The sequence below is a fragment of the Carassius gibelio genome, chromosome A8 (assembly GCF_023724105.1).
Source record: "Carassius gibelio isolate Cgi1373 ecotype wild population from Czech Republic chromosome A8, carGib1.2-hapl.c, whole genome shotgun sequence".
Taxonomy (NCBI): Eukaryota; Metazoa; Chordata; class Actinopteri; order Cypriniformes; family Cyprinidae; genus Carassius; species Carassius gibelio.
This window is the reverse complement of record NC_068378.1, coordinates 8,460,199-8,476,486: the sequence shown is the minus strand read 5'-3', so window position 1 is coordinate 8,476,486 and position 16,288 is coordinate 8,460,199. Positions and strand designations below refer to the sequence as shown.

General features: G+C 35.6%; 2 protein-coding genes across 2 annotated transcripts in view; both read left to right on the top strand.

Annotated features, from left to right (window-relative positions):
- Positions 1-12,746, top strand: part of LOC128018109 (dematin) — a 31,863-nt gene extending 19,117 nt beyond the window's left edge. Inside the window, exons 3-17 of the mRNA XM_052603482.1 lie at positions 2,920-2,967; positions 3,116-3,196; positions 3,398-3,526; positions 4,582-4,626; positions 5,465-5,609; positions 5,704-5,748; positions 5,831-5,980; positions 6,195-6,331; positions 7,612-7,717; positions 8,183-8,232; positions 8,325-8,466; positions 9,265-9,272; positions 9,567-9,632; positions 9,726-9,806; positions 9,887-12,746. Coding sequence (XP_052459442.1) covers positions 2,953-2,967; positions 3,116-3,196; positions 3,398-3,526; positions 4,582-4,626; positions 5,465-5,609; positions 5,704-5,748; positions 5,831-5,980; positions 6,195-6,331; positions 7,612-7,717; positions 8,183-8,232; positions 8,325-8,466; positions 9,265-9,272; positions 9,567-9,632; positions 9,726-9,806; positions 9,887-10,000 — 1,314 coding nt within the window. The 5' untranslated portion in view covers positions 2,920-2,952 and the 3' untranslated portion in view covers positions 10,001-12,746. The remainder of the gene's footprint in view (positions 1-2,919; positions 2,968-3,115; positions 3,197-3,397; positions 3,527-4,581; positions 4,627-5,464; positions 5,610-5,703; positions 5,749-5,830; positions 5,981-6,194; positions 6,332-7,611; positions 7,718-8,182; positions 8,233-8,324; positions 8,467-9,264; positions 9,273-9,566; positions 9,633-9,725; positions 9,807-9,886) is intronic.
- Positions 12,747-13,795: 1,049 nt separating this feature from the next.
- The window catches only part of LOC128018336 (actin filament-associated protein 1-like 2), a 44,980-nt gene continuing 42,487 nt past the window's right edge, over positions 13,796-16,288 (top strand). The window contains exon 1 of the mRNA XM_052603791.1: positions 13,796-13,986. Within this exon, the coding sequence (XP_052459751.1) occupies positions 13,971-13,986 (16 nt within the window). The 5' untranslated portion in view covers positions 13,796-13,970. The remainder of the gene's footprint in view (positions 13,987-16,288) is intronic.

Sequence of the window (16,288 nt, the reverse complement as noted above, 5' to 3'; positions counted from 1 at the left end):
TATTGATTAATAGTTCGCCCCTTATTTCCACACTGAAAGAAACAGTGGTCTATTCCTAAAATCATATATTTTAAAGGGGGGGTGAAATGCTATTTCATGCATACTGAGTTTTTTACACTGTTAAAGAGTTGGATTCCCATGCTAAACATGGACAAAGTTTCAAAAATTAAGTTGTACGTTTGAAGGAGTATTTTTGTTCCAAAAAAACCTCTTCCGGTTTGTCACAAGGTTCGGAAAGTTTTTTTCGAGTATGGCTCTGTGTGACGTTAGATGGAGCGGAATTTCCTTATATGGGTGCTAAGTGCGCGCTCTTCTGCCGGAAGAGCGCGCGCTCCCGTAGAGCAGAGCACTGAGAGCACAACAGACTTCACTGATCAGAGTGAGAGCGTCGCGAAAAGTCACAAAAGAAGTGTGTTTTTGGTTGCCAGGGCAAGACAACCCTGCACAGATTACCAAAAGAGAAACAGCATTAAGGGACCAGTGGATGGAGTTTATTTTTACAGAGCATCAACAGAGTTGTGCAAGTGTTTTTGTTTGTTCCCTGCATTTCGGATTGCACGTCGTTTATTTCTTAAGGATAATGCAGTCCCAACGGAAAAGGGTCACGATTGTGTGTTGGAACCACATGCAGTCAGTAAAACTGCTTCAAATATCTCTGTGTTGTTAACTTAGCTATCAGCGTGTAAGCACATCAAGTAAACAACATGCGATGTTGTCATCAAACTGCACTTTCCACATGTACAGCTTAAAAAAAAAAAAAAAAAAGACGACATAAAGTGGAACTTAGTCATTTTCCAAAACCGCTAAGCAAATATATACAGTTTCAGTACATATCACATAGCATACCGCCTTTGCTGATGCTGCTCTTGTTAAATTTCAGCCTTTGGATCTGTGTCACAGCTTCCACATGCTCTCAACTCAAAAGCCTACTGGCGCTCGTGATTCTTTAGCTCCGCCCACACGTCACGCCTCTAGGCGCTCGTGTTTTTCCGGGAAAATCGGTACAGACTATCTTTCTCTTATAAATATAATAAAAATAAAGACTTTTTGGAGTTATGAAGGATGCAGTACTACTCTATAGGTACTCAAGATTAACAGGATATTGAGTGAAAACGAGCATTTCACCCCCCATTTAAAGAAATTCAAAAATGCTTTTTAGGCAAATAGTTACAAGAAAATGACAAATCAGTCCGAAATATTGAGTCTATAGAGGATCACATAAGATGCATAAGTGATATAATTTGTGATATTCCTTTCCTATGAGTTTCTTTGACTTTATATTGATTTTTTTTTTCTTCGTCAAATCCTGAACAAGCGTAACCTGAAACTACCATACAACTGAGATCAGTCACTGAGCTCCTAATGCGTCAGCCATAGAAATCCATTCAGGCATCGGTCTATCTTTAAAACCATCACTGACAGGGTCGGGTTTCAGATCAAGGGGGTTTGATTGTGGCTGTATGTATGTGTACATGTGTGTTAACATACACAAAGTAGATTAGACTTAAAAACATCTGGAGCATATGGGAACCATGAACATGGCTTCATCTCTTTGAGCACATTTATCTGTATTCCTCCTATGAGCCCTAAAGTCAGTTTCTTTAGTTTTAGCAATGAGTTATTGTACAAGTATGCTGTAGGGCTATTTTTCAAAGGACTGGGAATGGTGTCCTTTTCAGCTGTATACAAAGACTTACAGGATGCTAGAATGATACTTTTGTAAGTCGATCAGAAAAGCCCAGAGAAACACCATCATTGTGGTCCTTACACTGCTGACATTTCCGTACTGTGTGTGTATTAGTCAATTTCCGCAGTCAGTTTCCATTTTTTGACTTGTAGTTGTTAAAGACAATGTTAAAAAATCATTTGCAAATCATTCCTGGACACACAATTCTCAGCTGCATGATTGTTTATGTATTCACAAAATGTAAAATATTATCACACAGTTCTCTATATGAAGTTGGATATATATTATGGATATAGAGATAAATATTCTAGTCAGTTGGATATATATTATGGGCCCTATAATTCACCCGGCAATTTTTTTGTAGGCTAATAAAAAATAAATAAAATTATTGACATGTTACGCCCAAAAAACACCCATTACTCATTAAGAGAAGAGGGACAACCCGTTTAGACCATGACCAATAGCAAAAGTGGATTTGGACATGCCCTGAGTGCACCTGCGCTGTGCGCTTTACACTTTACACTTTACACTTTGCATTTAGATCGTTAAAATAGGGCCCTATATATCTAACCTTATCCACATACTGTACATACAGTACACCAATGTAAAGTGATATATACTGTACTTTATAGTAAATCTAAACTGCATTATTTGATATTTTGTCACAAAATGTAACTATATTATTGCTCAGCTCTTTATATAAAGTTGTATTCATATATATATATATATATATATATATATATATATATATATATATATATATATATATATATACCCATTTAAAATGCTATGTGTTATTATTTGTGGTTATATGAATATTAAGGGAACATTGCATTTCACTTATCACTCAACACCTAAATCTGGGCAAAATTTGTGTGGCGTATTCCAGCTTTATGTATTTCCAATTTTATCAGCACACATACAGTATCACATAAATGATAAACAATATAGCAAATCCCAGCTGCTCGCTTGCTTGTATCGGTGCTAAGCACAAACTATATTACTGTCCAGCTCCAACTGTCTAAATGCAACTTGACATGAAAATATTATAAACATAAACATCATGATTTTCTGCAAAGCTGCTTTGAAAAAAATGTGTTATGTGAAAAGCCCTATACAAATAAAACTGACTTGACTTAAATTGACACATCTTTCTGCACAGTCTTTTTTCAGAAGCCATCTGACATCCATTGAAAGCCTCGTTCTCATCTACTGTTACTTCTATTCCACAGTGACCTCTTAAAGGGAGTGCTCTCTTATTGAAAATGATGATGCATAAGGTAATTAAAAGAATTTGTTTTTATATAGTTTATGCTATATAATATAAAGATAATACATAATCATAAAACAAATAAAATTGTTAATGTGATGTGTGACCTTTGACCTGTGTGTGTGTGTGTGTGTGTGTGTGTGTGTGTGTGTGAACAGCAGTCGTCCTGTACCTCGCCGGGCAGCGTTTGTTCTCTGCGTGGAGGAGGTGTTCCTGGATCCCCGGCGGTCACTGTAGTGGTGTGTATAGCAGCAGTGCATTCTGGGATATGATTAGTGCATCAGATTACACATGGCCCATGACTAACTGTAATAATAATTGCGTCTCAAAATTGCAACACTGTGCCAGAAAACAAATGTATTGCTTTCAAAGAAATACAAGTACTTCTTCATAGTATGTTTCTGAGATTGCAATTTCTTTCATATTTTGGATTAATAAAGGCCAAAATGGACAATCAAGTGATTGGGTATAAGGATCTAGCGGCTATACCTAAAGACAAGGCCATTCTGGACATAGAGAGGCCTGACCTGATGATTTATGAGCCCCACTTCAGCTATTCACCGATGGAGGTAATACACTGTATATTCAGTAAATATACTGTTCAAAAGTTTGGGGTCAGTAAGAATTTTTTGAAGAAATTATCACTTTTGTTCAGCAAGGATGCATTAAATTGGTTCAAATAAATGTTGTTCTTTTGAACTTTCTATTAATCAAATAATCCTCAAAAGGATAACATGGTTTCCACAAAATATTTAGCAACACCATTGTTTTCAACATTAATAATAATGAGCAGCAAATTGTGATAATATTTCACAATATACATTTTTGATCAAATGAATGCAGAGTATATAGACTTCTTTCAAAATTATTCGAACATCTTACCAAGCCTAAACTTTTGAATGCTAGTGTTGTGCTAGTGTTATTTGGTGGTTCAGTTCAGTTCAGTTCAAGTTTATTTGTATAGCGCTTTTCACAATACAGATCGTTGCAAAGCAGCTTTACAGAAAATTAAGTTTTCTACAATATATTTATTATTTAGTATTAGCTTATCAGTGGTTACTGTCAGTTAATGTACATATGGTGGAAATCAATTAAATCAAACAGACGACGAACATTATTAACAGCAATTATTATATGTTGCAATCAAACCTATAGCAAAATTTGGTAGTTCTGTATGTGATGGTGATAAGATCTGACAGTTTGTTGATTTGTCAGACTTTAACTCTGTAACACACTCTGTCTGTCAGCGTGTGTGATGTGTTCACTGGTTAGTTTCCTGCTGGGTGTGATGTCTCACCATCAGAGCGTCTGGCTCGAAATCAGCACACACACGCACACACACGCACACACACACACACACACACACACACACACACACACGCACACACACACACACGCACACACACACACACACACACACACACACACACACACACACACACACACACACACATGCCATGTTAGCTCGGCTCTCCCACTGTAATTTCCTTTTTTGTTTAGCTGTAATGGAATCTGTTGAAGCTGTCTGTGGAAATGTCTGGGTATCTCACTCACTGCCAACCGCTGACCTCTCTCTCTCTCTCCTCCCTCTCTCTCTCTCTCTCCTCCCTCTCTCTCTCTCTAGAGGTCATTATCTCCTCGTTCAATCTCTCCTCCTCTATCTCCAGAGGTAAGATGCATAGTACATGTCCATGAAAATCAGTAAAACTGTAATTTTAAATTTTAATTTTAAACCATAGTTTATTTCTGTGATGCAAAGCTGTATTTCCAGCATCATTACTCCAGTCTTCAGTGTCACATGATCCTTTAGAAATCACTCTAATACACTGATTTGCTGCTCAAGAAACATTTCTGATCTTTATCAATGTTAAAAACAGTTGTGCTGTGTAATAGTGCTGCGTAATATTTTTTGTAGAAGCCATAATCAGGATTCTTTGATAAACAAAGAGTAAAAAGAGCAGCATTTATTTGAAATAGAAATATTTTGCAACATTAGTTGCAAGATAAAAAGTCTTTTGACTTTTGGTAAATTTATTATGTCCTTGCTGAATAAAGAGTCTGATTTATATTTGTTTAAAAACTCTCTGATCCCAAATGTTTGAATGGATGTATAAAATGTAAAACATAAATAGTTTTGTTTGAAATAGCTTTAAAAAGTCAACTGCTGCCACCACTTAACATGTTACTTCCCAAGATTTAATAAAAGTTACAGTTTTAAATACTGTATATTTTATTTCCAGTTTGACTTAATTATGCTCAAGGTTTTCCTAAATACATATAGCCCAGATAAATAAATATAGAAACAAAAAATATGAAGGAAAGTCTGGAATTCGCCCTCTCTACGTTTTTGAATGAAAACACTTGTTAACATCAGATCTGAATTCTAAAATCCCAGTGTTGAAGTCATAACACACCAGCTATTTTACCATGTTGAAGGACCAAACTAACTATTTCAGAGTCTCTCTGCATGAGTCTTAATCACACAGACCTTCTAAATGTAATTCCAGAGCAGTCTATCAAAGGATGTCTATCAGAGGGATTGGTCAGAGCCCAAGTCATCAGGCAGCTCGTCTCCAGCGTCCACACAGCTGAGTAAAAGCATCACCGTCAGCACTAAAGTCCCACACCAGCAACAGCACTTCCACAGGCCAGGTTAGGTACTACACCACCTCACAAACACAGCCAGCAAACATCAGTCGACACCAAACTCTAAAACTAATCAAATCAACCTCACGTTTCCTCCCAGACAATGGAACCAATATATACAAGAAGCCACCAATATATAAACAAGGTATGACACATCAACACTGTTCTTGTGTAATGGTGTAATTCTGGGGCATTCTGAGCATGTGTCTGTGTTTGAATGAATGTAGATGTCTCAGCAGCCGTTCCACACAGTAAACACATGATGGATTTAATCATCGAGTCGTCAAAGTTTCCCGCCGCACAACCTCCAGACCCCAACCAGCCCGCTAAGATAGAGATGGACTACTGGCCCTGCCCTCCCTCGCTAGCTGTTATAGGTGATGCACATCATCACAAACTCACTATATCATACGCCATAAAGGCCTGATGTATCAAATAAGAAACAAAAACTCCCTCTGGGCTGTAATTCGTTTAGCTAGATGCTAACAGCACATGCAGATGTAAGCAGTGTTTAGTATTAAGGCACAGTTTAATGATGTGGTAGTCTGGACACTGACTTCTTCATCTCACACTCATGTGTTTGTACCACAGAGAAAGAGCGAAGGAAGAATGTGGCATCCAAGATGGCTGAGGAAGAGGAGGGTGAGGAGGATGATACGTATGATGACAGCGATCTGTCTGAAGACATGTGGAGACTTCGGCAGATGCAGAAACAGGAGCTCAACAAGGTGTTTATCTGTTAACTGAGATATGTCATGCAGTTTTACAGCTCAACTATTGGAAATAGCATTTCCCTAATTCTTGTATTATTATTATTTAAAGGAATTACCGTATTTTCCGGACTATAAGTCACACTTTTTTTCATAGTTTGGATGCGACTTATAGTCATGTGCTACTTATTTATCAAAATTAATTTAACATGAACCGAGAGAAATGAACTAAGAGAAAACATTACCATCTACAGCCACCAGAGGGCGCTCTATGATGCTCAGTGCTCCTGTAGCTTATACTGAGCAGCACAGAGCGCCCTCTCGCAGCTGTAGACAGTAATGTTTTCTCTTGGTTCTTGGTTCTAAATAAATGCGACTTATAGTCCAGTCCAGACTTATGTTTTTTCCCTCATCATGATGAATTTTGGACTGATGCGACTTGTACTCAGGTGCGACTTAGAGTCCAAAAAATACGGTATTCATTTTACTCCGCAAGACTGCATCAAATAAATCAAAAATGACATGAAAGACATTTATAAAGTATCAAAATAAAAAATCTAACAAATGCTGTTTTTAATAAAAAAAAACTTGTTAAAATATATTACATTTTCCACTGAAAAAAAGAGAAAACATTACTGTTTTTACCATTTCGACATAATATTTCTTATATTAAAATGATTTCTGAAGGATCATGTGACACTGAAGACTGAAATTTAAGCTTTGAAACCATCACTAAAATTGATGACTAGTTTTAGTGATTTTAAAATGTATCAAAATAGAAATCAGTTATTTTAAACTATTTGTACTGTATTTTGGTCAAAGTAATGCAGCATTGGCGATCATGAGAGACATCTTTCAGAAACATTAAAGACTCTTACTGACTCCAGATGTTTAAACAGTAGTATACATGCGGTTTTATGTCCAGCTATTAATAACTACTTGTATATCTAGAAATTACATCTACACCAAAAACTCAAAAAATATGGAGCTCTTTAAAGAAATAATCTTTGTTTTTCTTAATCTTTGTCTAAACTGCTGCTCTTAAAACCTTATTTTCTTCAGAAACCGAGGTTTATTGGGTTTGCTCTTATTTGTGAGATCTTTTGTCTCACTCGACCTTCAAGTGAAGGCCACAGCTGGTTTCAAATAAAGGCCAAATCTTCAGGGATTCTTGCATTTCATGTCGAAACAGGGAGCCAAGCTGATCAATTCAGTCTCTCAGCCTGGGTGTAATGTTTCAGTGTCCACCTCACCCCTCAAACTCCCTCTTCACCTCTCATTCTCTCTCTTCATTACAGATTCAGTCCAATCTAGGAAAACTGATACTGAAGGAGGAGATTGAGAGATCGGCCCCTGTCCGAAGGAAAACACGGTCTCTGCCCGACAGGACACACATGCATCTGGGTACATTTCAGTGTTTTTGTGTGTGTGCATGTGCTTGTGTGTCGTCACTGTGTTGTTGTGATTTTCACAAAACTGTCTGATTAGGAAAAAACAAAACAGAAAGATACACAGAGACATCTGAGTCAGTCTTTCCACCTGCAGTCAGAGTTTATGCATGGCAGACGAATCATCTGAATCATGTTAGTGTTTATCGTTCTCTAGAGTAAAGTTCAGTGTCTCAATTTGAACCATTTTGATTACTGCATTATACTCTTTATTCTTTTATACTGAAAATGGATGTAATTCCAATTAAACACAAAAGCCAGTTGACCTTGTACTTATAGTGGCCCCTTCTGGTTGGAGATACATATGTGCTGCATCTATATGATACACATCACTAATAGACAACATGTTGGCTTCAGCATCATTACCCTTAAATGCTATTATGTCAGTGCATTAACATGTTTCTTCATATCTTTTACACAGCCTCCAAGTCCCCCTCATTCCCTTCCTACACTAAGACTGGCCTGACTAGGGTGAGAAACTGAAATCTGTTTTGATATGTCAGCTTTGTGAGATCCATCCATGATTAGACTGATTGAATTAGTCTGGTGTTCGTCTGTTACAGCTCCAGTCTGCAGAGTTCTCCTCTTCAAACACTGATAAAGAGAGTCAAAGTAAGTGTGGGGATTATTACATTACATTTCTATTCTATTCTATTTATACTACAAAGAGTTCCAGTATTAAAAGTCATAATTCTATTCTACTCTAATAGTAACTTTTGACATGTTTATATTTTTACTACAATCAGAGTTCTAATATTAAGAGCCATTATTCTATTCTATTCTATTCTATTCTAATCTATTCTATTCTATTTTATTCTATTACATAGTGATTTAAACTTCCAGTATTGTTATTCTGTTAATTTTAGATCATTTTTATTTAACATGTTTAACAGTTAATCAGTGTGTTCATGTATTGATAGCACAGATCTCTATTCTATTCTATTCTATTCTATTCTATTCTATTCTAATAAGAATTTGTATCATGTTTATTTATACTACAGTCAAATGTCCTGTATTAAAAGCTACAATTCTGTTCTATTCTATTCTACTCTAATAGTAATTTTTGTCATGTTTATTTTATACTACAATCAAAGTTCCAGTATTCTATTCTATTCTATTCTAAATAGTAATTTAGAGTTCCAGTAATGTCTTGCTGTTCATTTCAGATCATTTTTATTTAACATGTTTATTTAACATTTAATCAGAGTAGTGTTCAAATATTGAGAGAACATATCTCTATTCTATTCTAATAGTATTTTTTGTCATGTTTATTTATACTACAACCAGAGTTCCAGTATTAAGAGCCATAATTCTGTTCTGCTCTATTCTATTTTATTATATTCAAGTGCAAAGAGTCATTTTTTTTATTATATTGTTTGGTTGTAATCTGTTTTCATCTTTTTAAATGAATATAAATTGAATTGAATTCAATAGAACAGATCTTTGCCATGTTTTGTACCTCCTGCTCATTGTATTGTTATTTGTTTCTCTCTCTTTTTACAGATTTCCAGGTATGTAATAGTTAACATTAAAATAAATATATGCTTACCAGATTAACAAAATAAATGCATTCATTTTGTAGACACTTTTATTCAAACAAATTTACAAGTGATGAATACTATGATACAAACCATTCATTATATGTAGACGATAGCAGTATTAGCATTTCAGATATAATCAAAGATATTAGAGGTTCAGCCTTCATTCTCAGCAGTTTTCTAGCACTTTACAATTAGACTTTCCTAATAACTGCTCAAATCACAGTAGTGGTCTGTGGTCTTACAGGGGTCTCCTCTCTCTTATAGAATGGAGATGCCCAAAGCAGAAGGATCGACAGAGGGAATTCACTCCCTAGTATGCTGGAACTAAAGGTTACTAGTAAGATTATTTGTGTTCATCCAAGTTTCATTCAAGCTTTATTCATATTACATGTGTTTGTACCATCTGTGTCTTCATTTGGGCAGATTTACCCGTATGAGATGCTCATTGTGACTCACAGAGGCAGAAACAAACTCCCTCCTGGTGTAGACAGGACAAGACTGGAGGTACACATTGCTCCTCTCATCACTTTAGCCTGTTGCACTGTTCTGCTGGCATATATTCACCACATGACCTCTCTCTCCAGAGACACCTGTCACCTGAGGAATTCCAGAATGTCTTTGGAATGTCCAGTGAGGAATTCGACCGACTCTCCCTTTGGAAGAGGAACGACCTGAAAAAGAAAGTCTCTCTCTTCTAGTAGTCGGAGAAATACATTCTTTTACAAACACTGTCACGTCTGCACTTCCGCGTGTGAAAACAGTACAGGCGATGCAAGTTAAGGAAAGATGAGGAATGGGATTTTAGAGCCAGCCAAACAAAGCAAAAACAGTTATCACTATCGTTTGATAAGCCCCATATCTTATTGCAGCTAACAGTCTTTGATGACGTATCAGGACTTCACTGAGGTTAGCAAGTCCTTCTGTGTGTGTGCTTAGTGAAGCTATAATGATATACACAGATATGAATGCTGTGAATACATATGAAGCAGACATGAATCAGTTATTTCAGCAGGCAAAATCCTGACATCCAGATAGACCAACACGAGCCTGTGAGTTAAAATCACTGCCACAGTTTCCAGCCTCTATGTGCTGCGCATGAATGAACAATCCTTTAGAATATGGGCCAATGACATTTTTTGTTCAGATTTATTAATTAGGTAAAAATAGATTAATAATTCAGTTATACAAGCAAAGACTTGAATGCACTTCTTCTATGATGAGCATGATTTTCACTTCTGAATTATAATGCACAATTAAATTCATGAAAATCCAAACAAATGTCATGGTAACACAACTATCCTGATATAAAGACAAAAAAAGGATGAAATATAAAAAAGTCATGTAGTCTAACCATAAAAAACTTAATTCTAAATGGAAATTATTATTGAACAATAGAAATTAATAAAATATCAAATAATTAAAACAAATTTTATGATGCCATAGTTGGTGTAACTGCAAAATATTCATTACAATTACGAATTATAATTCATGAAATTTCTTTCATGAATCATATTTGTACATATAATAATAAAAAAAATTAAAAATAAAAAAATATATATTCTTTATGCTGGACAGTGTTATTTGTCATTGGCTCATATTTGTAAAAGCAGCTCAGTGCATTTTAATTCAGTAAATCAGCTATTGCTGATAATTTAGAAATGAGTAGAATTTATAGTAGAGACTCGAGACGCACATGTTGCACACCTCAGTGCTTACACCTGAACACCACTGATGCAAATACCAGCGGTACAACATACAGGCATAACAATAATTCCCATGTCAACAGCTGATAAGAGTTACTGTACATGAGTGAGAGTTTACTGAATGTGTGATATGAGACGTCTGAATCCTGCAGGGCAAATGTGTCCTGCTCTTCTTCAGTGATGATGGATTGTGAACTGGGCATGTGATCAATATTTCTCCTCTTCCGCAGGATGTATTGATCAAACATTGCACTCGCTCACTCTTTCCTATCGTCTTATTCTCCCCCTCCTTCACATTTTGCTGCTATTGCCTTTTAAAGCACCTTTACTGTTTTGGTTCTTTCCTCTTTTGTTCTTGACAGATGGAAATGTTTTTTTTATAGTGTTCCTGTTTTATAGGATAAGGAAAGGTTAGGATGTAAAGGGATTTCAGATGTTAGCACCTGATGGTCGCTGTGAGCCTGATGGATGGATTTTGCAGCCCTGGTTTTTGCTTTCTATATATTTACAGAGACAGGGTTGAGCAGAATTCAGAGTTTAACAACTGACTTCTTTTCAATTCATGAATGTGATTTTTTATTTTTATTTCATTGGTCATGACCCACAGGATATTATTTAACACATCTTGTTTACACACACACACACATATACATATACATGTACACACACACACACACACACACACACAGTATATATTAAATGAATTAATTAATTCAATCAATGTGATTATGGAATGATAATATAGAATGTATAAAATAAGTCATATGATTTTTATTTCATTTTAATTGTTTGTTTTAAAATAAAAAAAAAAAACCCAAGTGTAATTTGAAAGGTATCTCCAAGTGTGTTCTGAGTGACTGATATTCCTCTTGCCCACATCAGTATTAAATATTCACTTCTGTGCTTTTATTACTTTAATGACCAAATGAAGTGCTTGGATCGAGTGCATGCTTTAAATCCGGAGTTTGTACCTCACAAAACACAACAGGAATGGAATCAGAACAAAACAATCGCTAAAAAGCAACATGTATATCATCTTGAGAATGTGCAGTAGAAGTACAGCAATAGACATTTCAAATTCATTTTTGTAGAAGTACTGCTCAAAATGAAATGTGTGACTCTGCTGGCGAGAGAAATGCATATTAAAATGTTTTCTTGTGTGATGGAAGGCGCACAAACTCACAGTGATCAAATGATCTTCACAATAATCATGAATTTATGCTACTTATCGGTCATGACTTTTTACAGTGGAAGCTTAAGGTTGTGTTTTTCTGCTCTGGAAATATGTGTTGCTTCAGAAGTCAGGCTTTCTTTATGAAATGCATTTTGTTAGGAATTTTTTTTTCTGCGTTACTACATCCTAAAGCACTTGATTCACTCTTCCACACCTTCGAATGATGAATGTTTTTACAATAAGAAAATATGCTCTTTTAACTCACATGTACAATGCATCTGACCATTTTCATGTGAAAAATTTTCAAAATATGAACATTTACTCATTTTTCTCTACTTCATCAATAGTGGTTTTCTTCTTTACTTTTTTTATTTGAAAGTTTGATGAATGGGGAAAAAATATAAATAAAATGGATTTATTAAAGGGAGTGTATTGTTATGATTTTATTAATAATAATTGCAGTGGTAGCGTTGTTGCATTATTTTGATTTGTTAGTGGTTCACTAATGTTTTTAACAAATAATTTGAATGAATATTCAGTTCAATAAAGTTAATGTTTTTAACAGCATTAAGTGTCTGCTTTTTACTGATTGAAAATGTGATTAAGCCTACCTTGAAGAAACTTCTGAATATGCCCTGCAAATATTTTTTGATCAGCTTTTTTTTTTTTTTTTTTTTTAATGTAAGCATTTCATGTATGTAAAGTATTAAATTATTTAAGTAGAAAATTCTACATTCTTTGCAAATGAACGTTGCAATTTCTTTCCTGAATGAACTCAAACTAACAAAACAGTGTTAGAGAAAGTTACTTATAAAATATTATATATATATATATATATGCTACGCTGTTGCTGTATTGCTTCTGCTGTTGGTTATTGTTGTATTTGTAGATTATTGCTGCTGCTGCTACAAGCAAGTACAGGAACTTAAGCAGAATTGCTTAACAAAATTGACAAAAAGTGAAGGGGTCTGAATACTTTCTAAATGCCCTGTACAGTAGTACTTTAAATATTGCGTTACTTCGAAAAAGTAACTCATTTCATTACTTAGTTACTTTTTATGGAAAGTAATGCATTTTTGTTACTTTTGTGTTACTTTTTGTCACCTGAGCTGGGCTTGCTTATTTATTTTTATGAACAAAAAAATCAGAAAGTAAAATTTTTTGTAACTGTAAATGCCATTTCACATCAGAAGTGAAATTAATAATACTTCCCAATTTCTCTCAACGGGAGAGGTGTCAGTGAATAAATGGGAAAACAAAGTATCTCATATTATATATAGTAAAGTTAAAAGCGTTTCTTTATTAGTTTCTTGGAGAAGTAATCTTATAACAAAACTAGAGTTACTCGTAATGAGTTACTCCCACTGCTGAAATGTAAAAGTTCCTCCAACTTATATTTTTCCATCACTATGTCACCTATGTATTCTCACGGATTTTCTCATGTTTTCATTCATAAAATGAAATATTTTTAAATTGACCTTTATAAATGAATTGAACATTTACTGTCTCACCCGGATGAATTGTCCGCGTGGTGGCGCTGTGGAGCTGCTGTACAGGCGGCCTGCAGACGCGCATCTGGAGGCGGAGAGTCCAGGGATACAGAGAGATGCCGCTTACTTGGACAGTTTCGCTGTTATTTGTCTGTCGCCTGACCCGCAACTCTCGCCTAATTCACTTCGAACTGAACAGAAAGCCACTTTAAATTCGTTTTCAGATCCAGGAACAGACTCCGCGATGAGCTCTGGAAGCGGACGAGAACAGTTCACTTGGACGCTTTGAGCACTTCCAGCGATGGACAAGCAGAAAGGTATTTCACTGTTTTCACATCAGCGTGTAATCTCTGTAAGGGAGTCTGAGGACAGTGCACTAGCCACAGCTTCATATGGGCCACATTAGATGGTCTTCATATCATCTACACACACACTTGGATAAACCAGCAGTTAGTAGCCTAATCACTAACTGGGCTAGTAATCAGATTGATAGTATATAGTTTTAATACCAGTTTTGTCTCATTTAACTCTCATATAAGTCTCCAGTTTCATTAACATATATTAATGCAGTTAATGAGTCTTTTATTCAAAGTGACGTACATTACCTGAATGTCTTAAATCAGTACCAAAGGGATTCGAACCTACAACCTTCTGCTGACCTACATCACCCCTGTAAAGATCATTGGTTTCTAAAAACACCTTAGCAACTCGTTCATAACTCCACAAGATAGAAAGGTGTTGAATATTTCAGAGCTGAATTTTTGTCATGACAGTTATTGTTGTTGTAGCCGTGTAGTTCTGAACAGTAGTCCTCCAGTTTTCCCTAAAGGTCAGAGGGCAGTGCTAATTTCACCAGCAGCGGTGTAAAGGAGTAAATGAGCTCCTCCCAACTCTTTTCTGTTTCTGAAAACAAAAACCATGTTGAGAAACAAAACTGACATCATTGATAATATTACCGTTCAGCTTCTATGCACTTATTTCTTGACATTTTCCATAATCACAATCAGAGTTAGAAGATATATGCAAAATTTGCTAAATCTTCAAAATTATTGTATTTGCTGATATAATATTAAACAACACGGTTTGAATTTGAATCATTTCAGTTAATCATTTTTTTTATATATTGTTCAGTTAATACTTTAAAAGAAGAAACCCTTGACAGTTGGATGTTTGCATGTCTGGTAATAGATGGCAAGGGTGAGAGATATGACAGTCGGGAAGAAAGGGGGAATCTGTTGCAAGCAGATTCAAACCTGCGTTATCCACTTGAGCACCAAGGCTTAGAAAGTCAGAGTATTTCTGAAGACTCTCTGTTGTCCTTCAACTAAGAATCAGAAGAAAACCAGACTGAGAATATATTGAGATATAATTATTAGCTACATCATTCTAGCCCGGTCATGCATTTATTTTCCAACAAACTTTTTTTCCCTCTTCCCTGTTCTGTCACTATTGGTCAAAATAAGAATGTGACCTCTCTTTCTCTCTCACACACACACACACACACACACATTATCTATCTTTCTCTTTCCTCCATTATATACTGTAAATTGCATAACATCCACCCCAGAATGGATTAATTTGTCATATTCATTCACACATTGTCTCATGTGGTTTGTTAAGATCTGTGCCCAGACCATTCAATCCAATATGTCCCTGCTCAAAACATAGCTTAAGTGAGTTCTTGTTACATTCAGTGTCTTTCAGTTTCCTTATTCGTTCTTTTTCCTGTTCTTGTTTTGTTAATTGTTTAATCCCCACCTGTCTCCATTTCCCTGATTACCTCCTGTGTGCTTAAATACCCTGTCTGTTTAGTTCTTCCTGGTCCGTGATTAATGTAGTGATGTTGTATCTTGATGTTAAGTTTATGTATTATGTTGGATGTGCCCTTGTTCTCCTGCGATCAGTAAAAGAACCCCTTTGTATATCATCTTCCTCGTGCGCCTTCATTCACATACCAGCAAACGTAACAGTTCTGATGTTGTATTTCTTGTATAAAAAAACTCACAGCTTGTATTCATGGAGCTGTTTGTCAGTCAGACACTGTTCTGTAACCGAACTAACACTGATTTGAGTTGAGGCATCAGGCTGTGTGTCTGATTGTTTGGTTAATGTGTGGTTACACCCCATAGTACAGTTTAAACATATTTAGATGCAAGTATATGTCTGTGTTTCTGTGTTTTTTCTGTGTTTACTCATTTTCCAAACACAGTGCCTCTTGAAAGGCTTTGGTGGCCATCACATTGCAAGCACAGGATATGGTGACAATGTGCTTCTAAATAAAACTCTCAGAATCTCTGGGTTATTCATTTAGACTCAGCAGTACCCTTAATTTTCTTTGGTCAATTCAAGTACAGATTTTGTATTTCTTGTATAATGATAATATAATATTCAGAGGTAATTGGGATTGAATATGCGAAACAAGCTACTGCAAAAGGTCATAAACTTTTTGTTCAGATCTGTGTAAACATTTATGACCCACAATGTGAAAAACTATTATAGACCATTTTTGAATTGTGTGTATCAGAACGCAGCAGCAAGATGAATTTTTAATGAGCCAAAAAGAATACACGTCACACCTCTGTTTATCAATTTGCACTGGCTTCCAATAGCTGCTCGCAT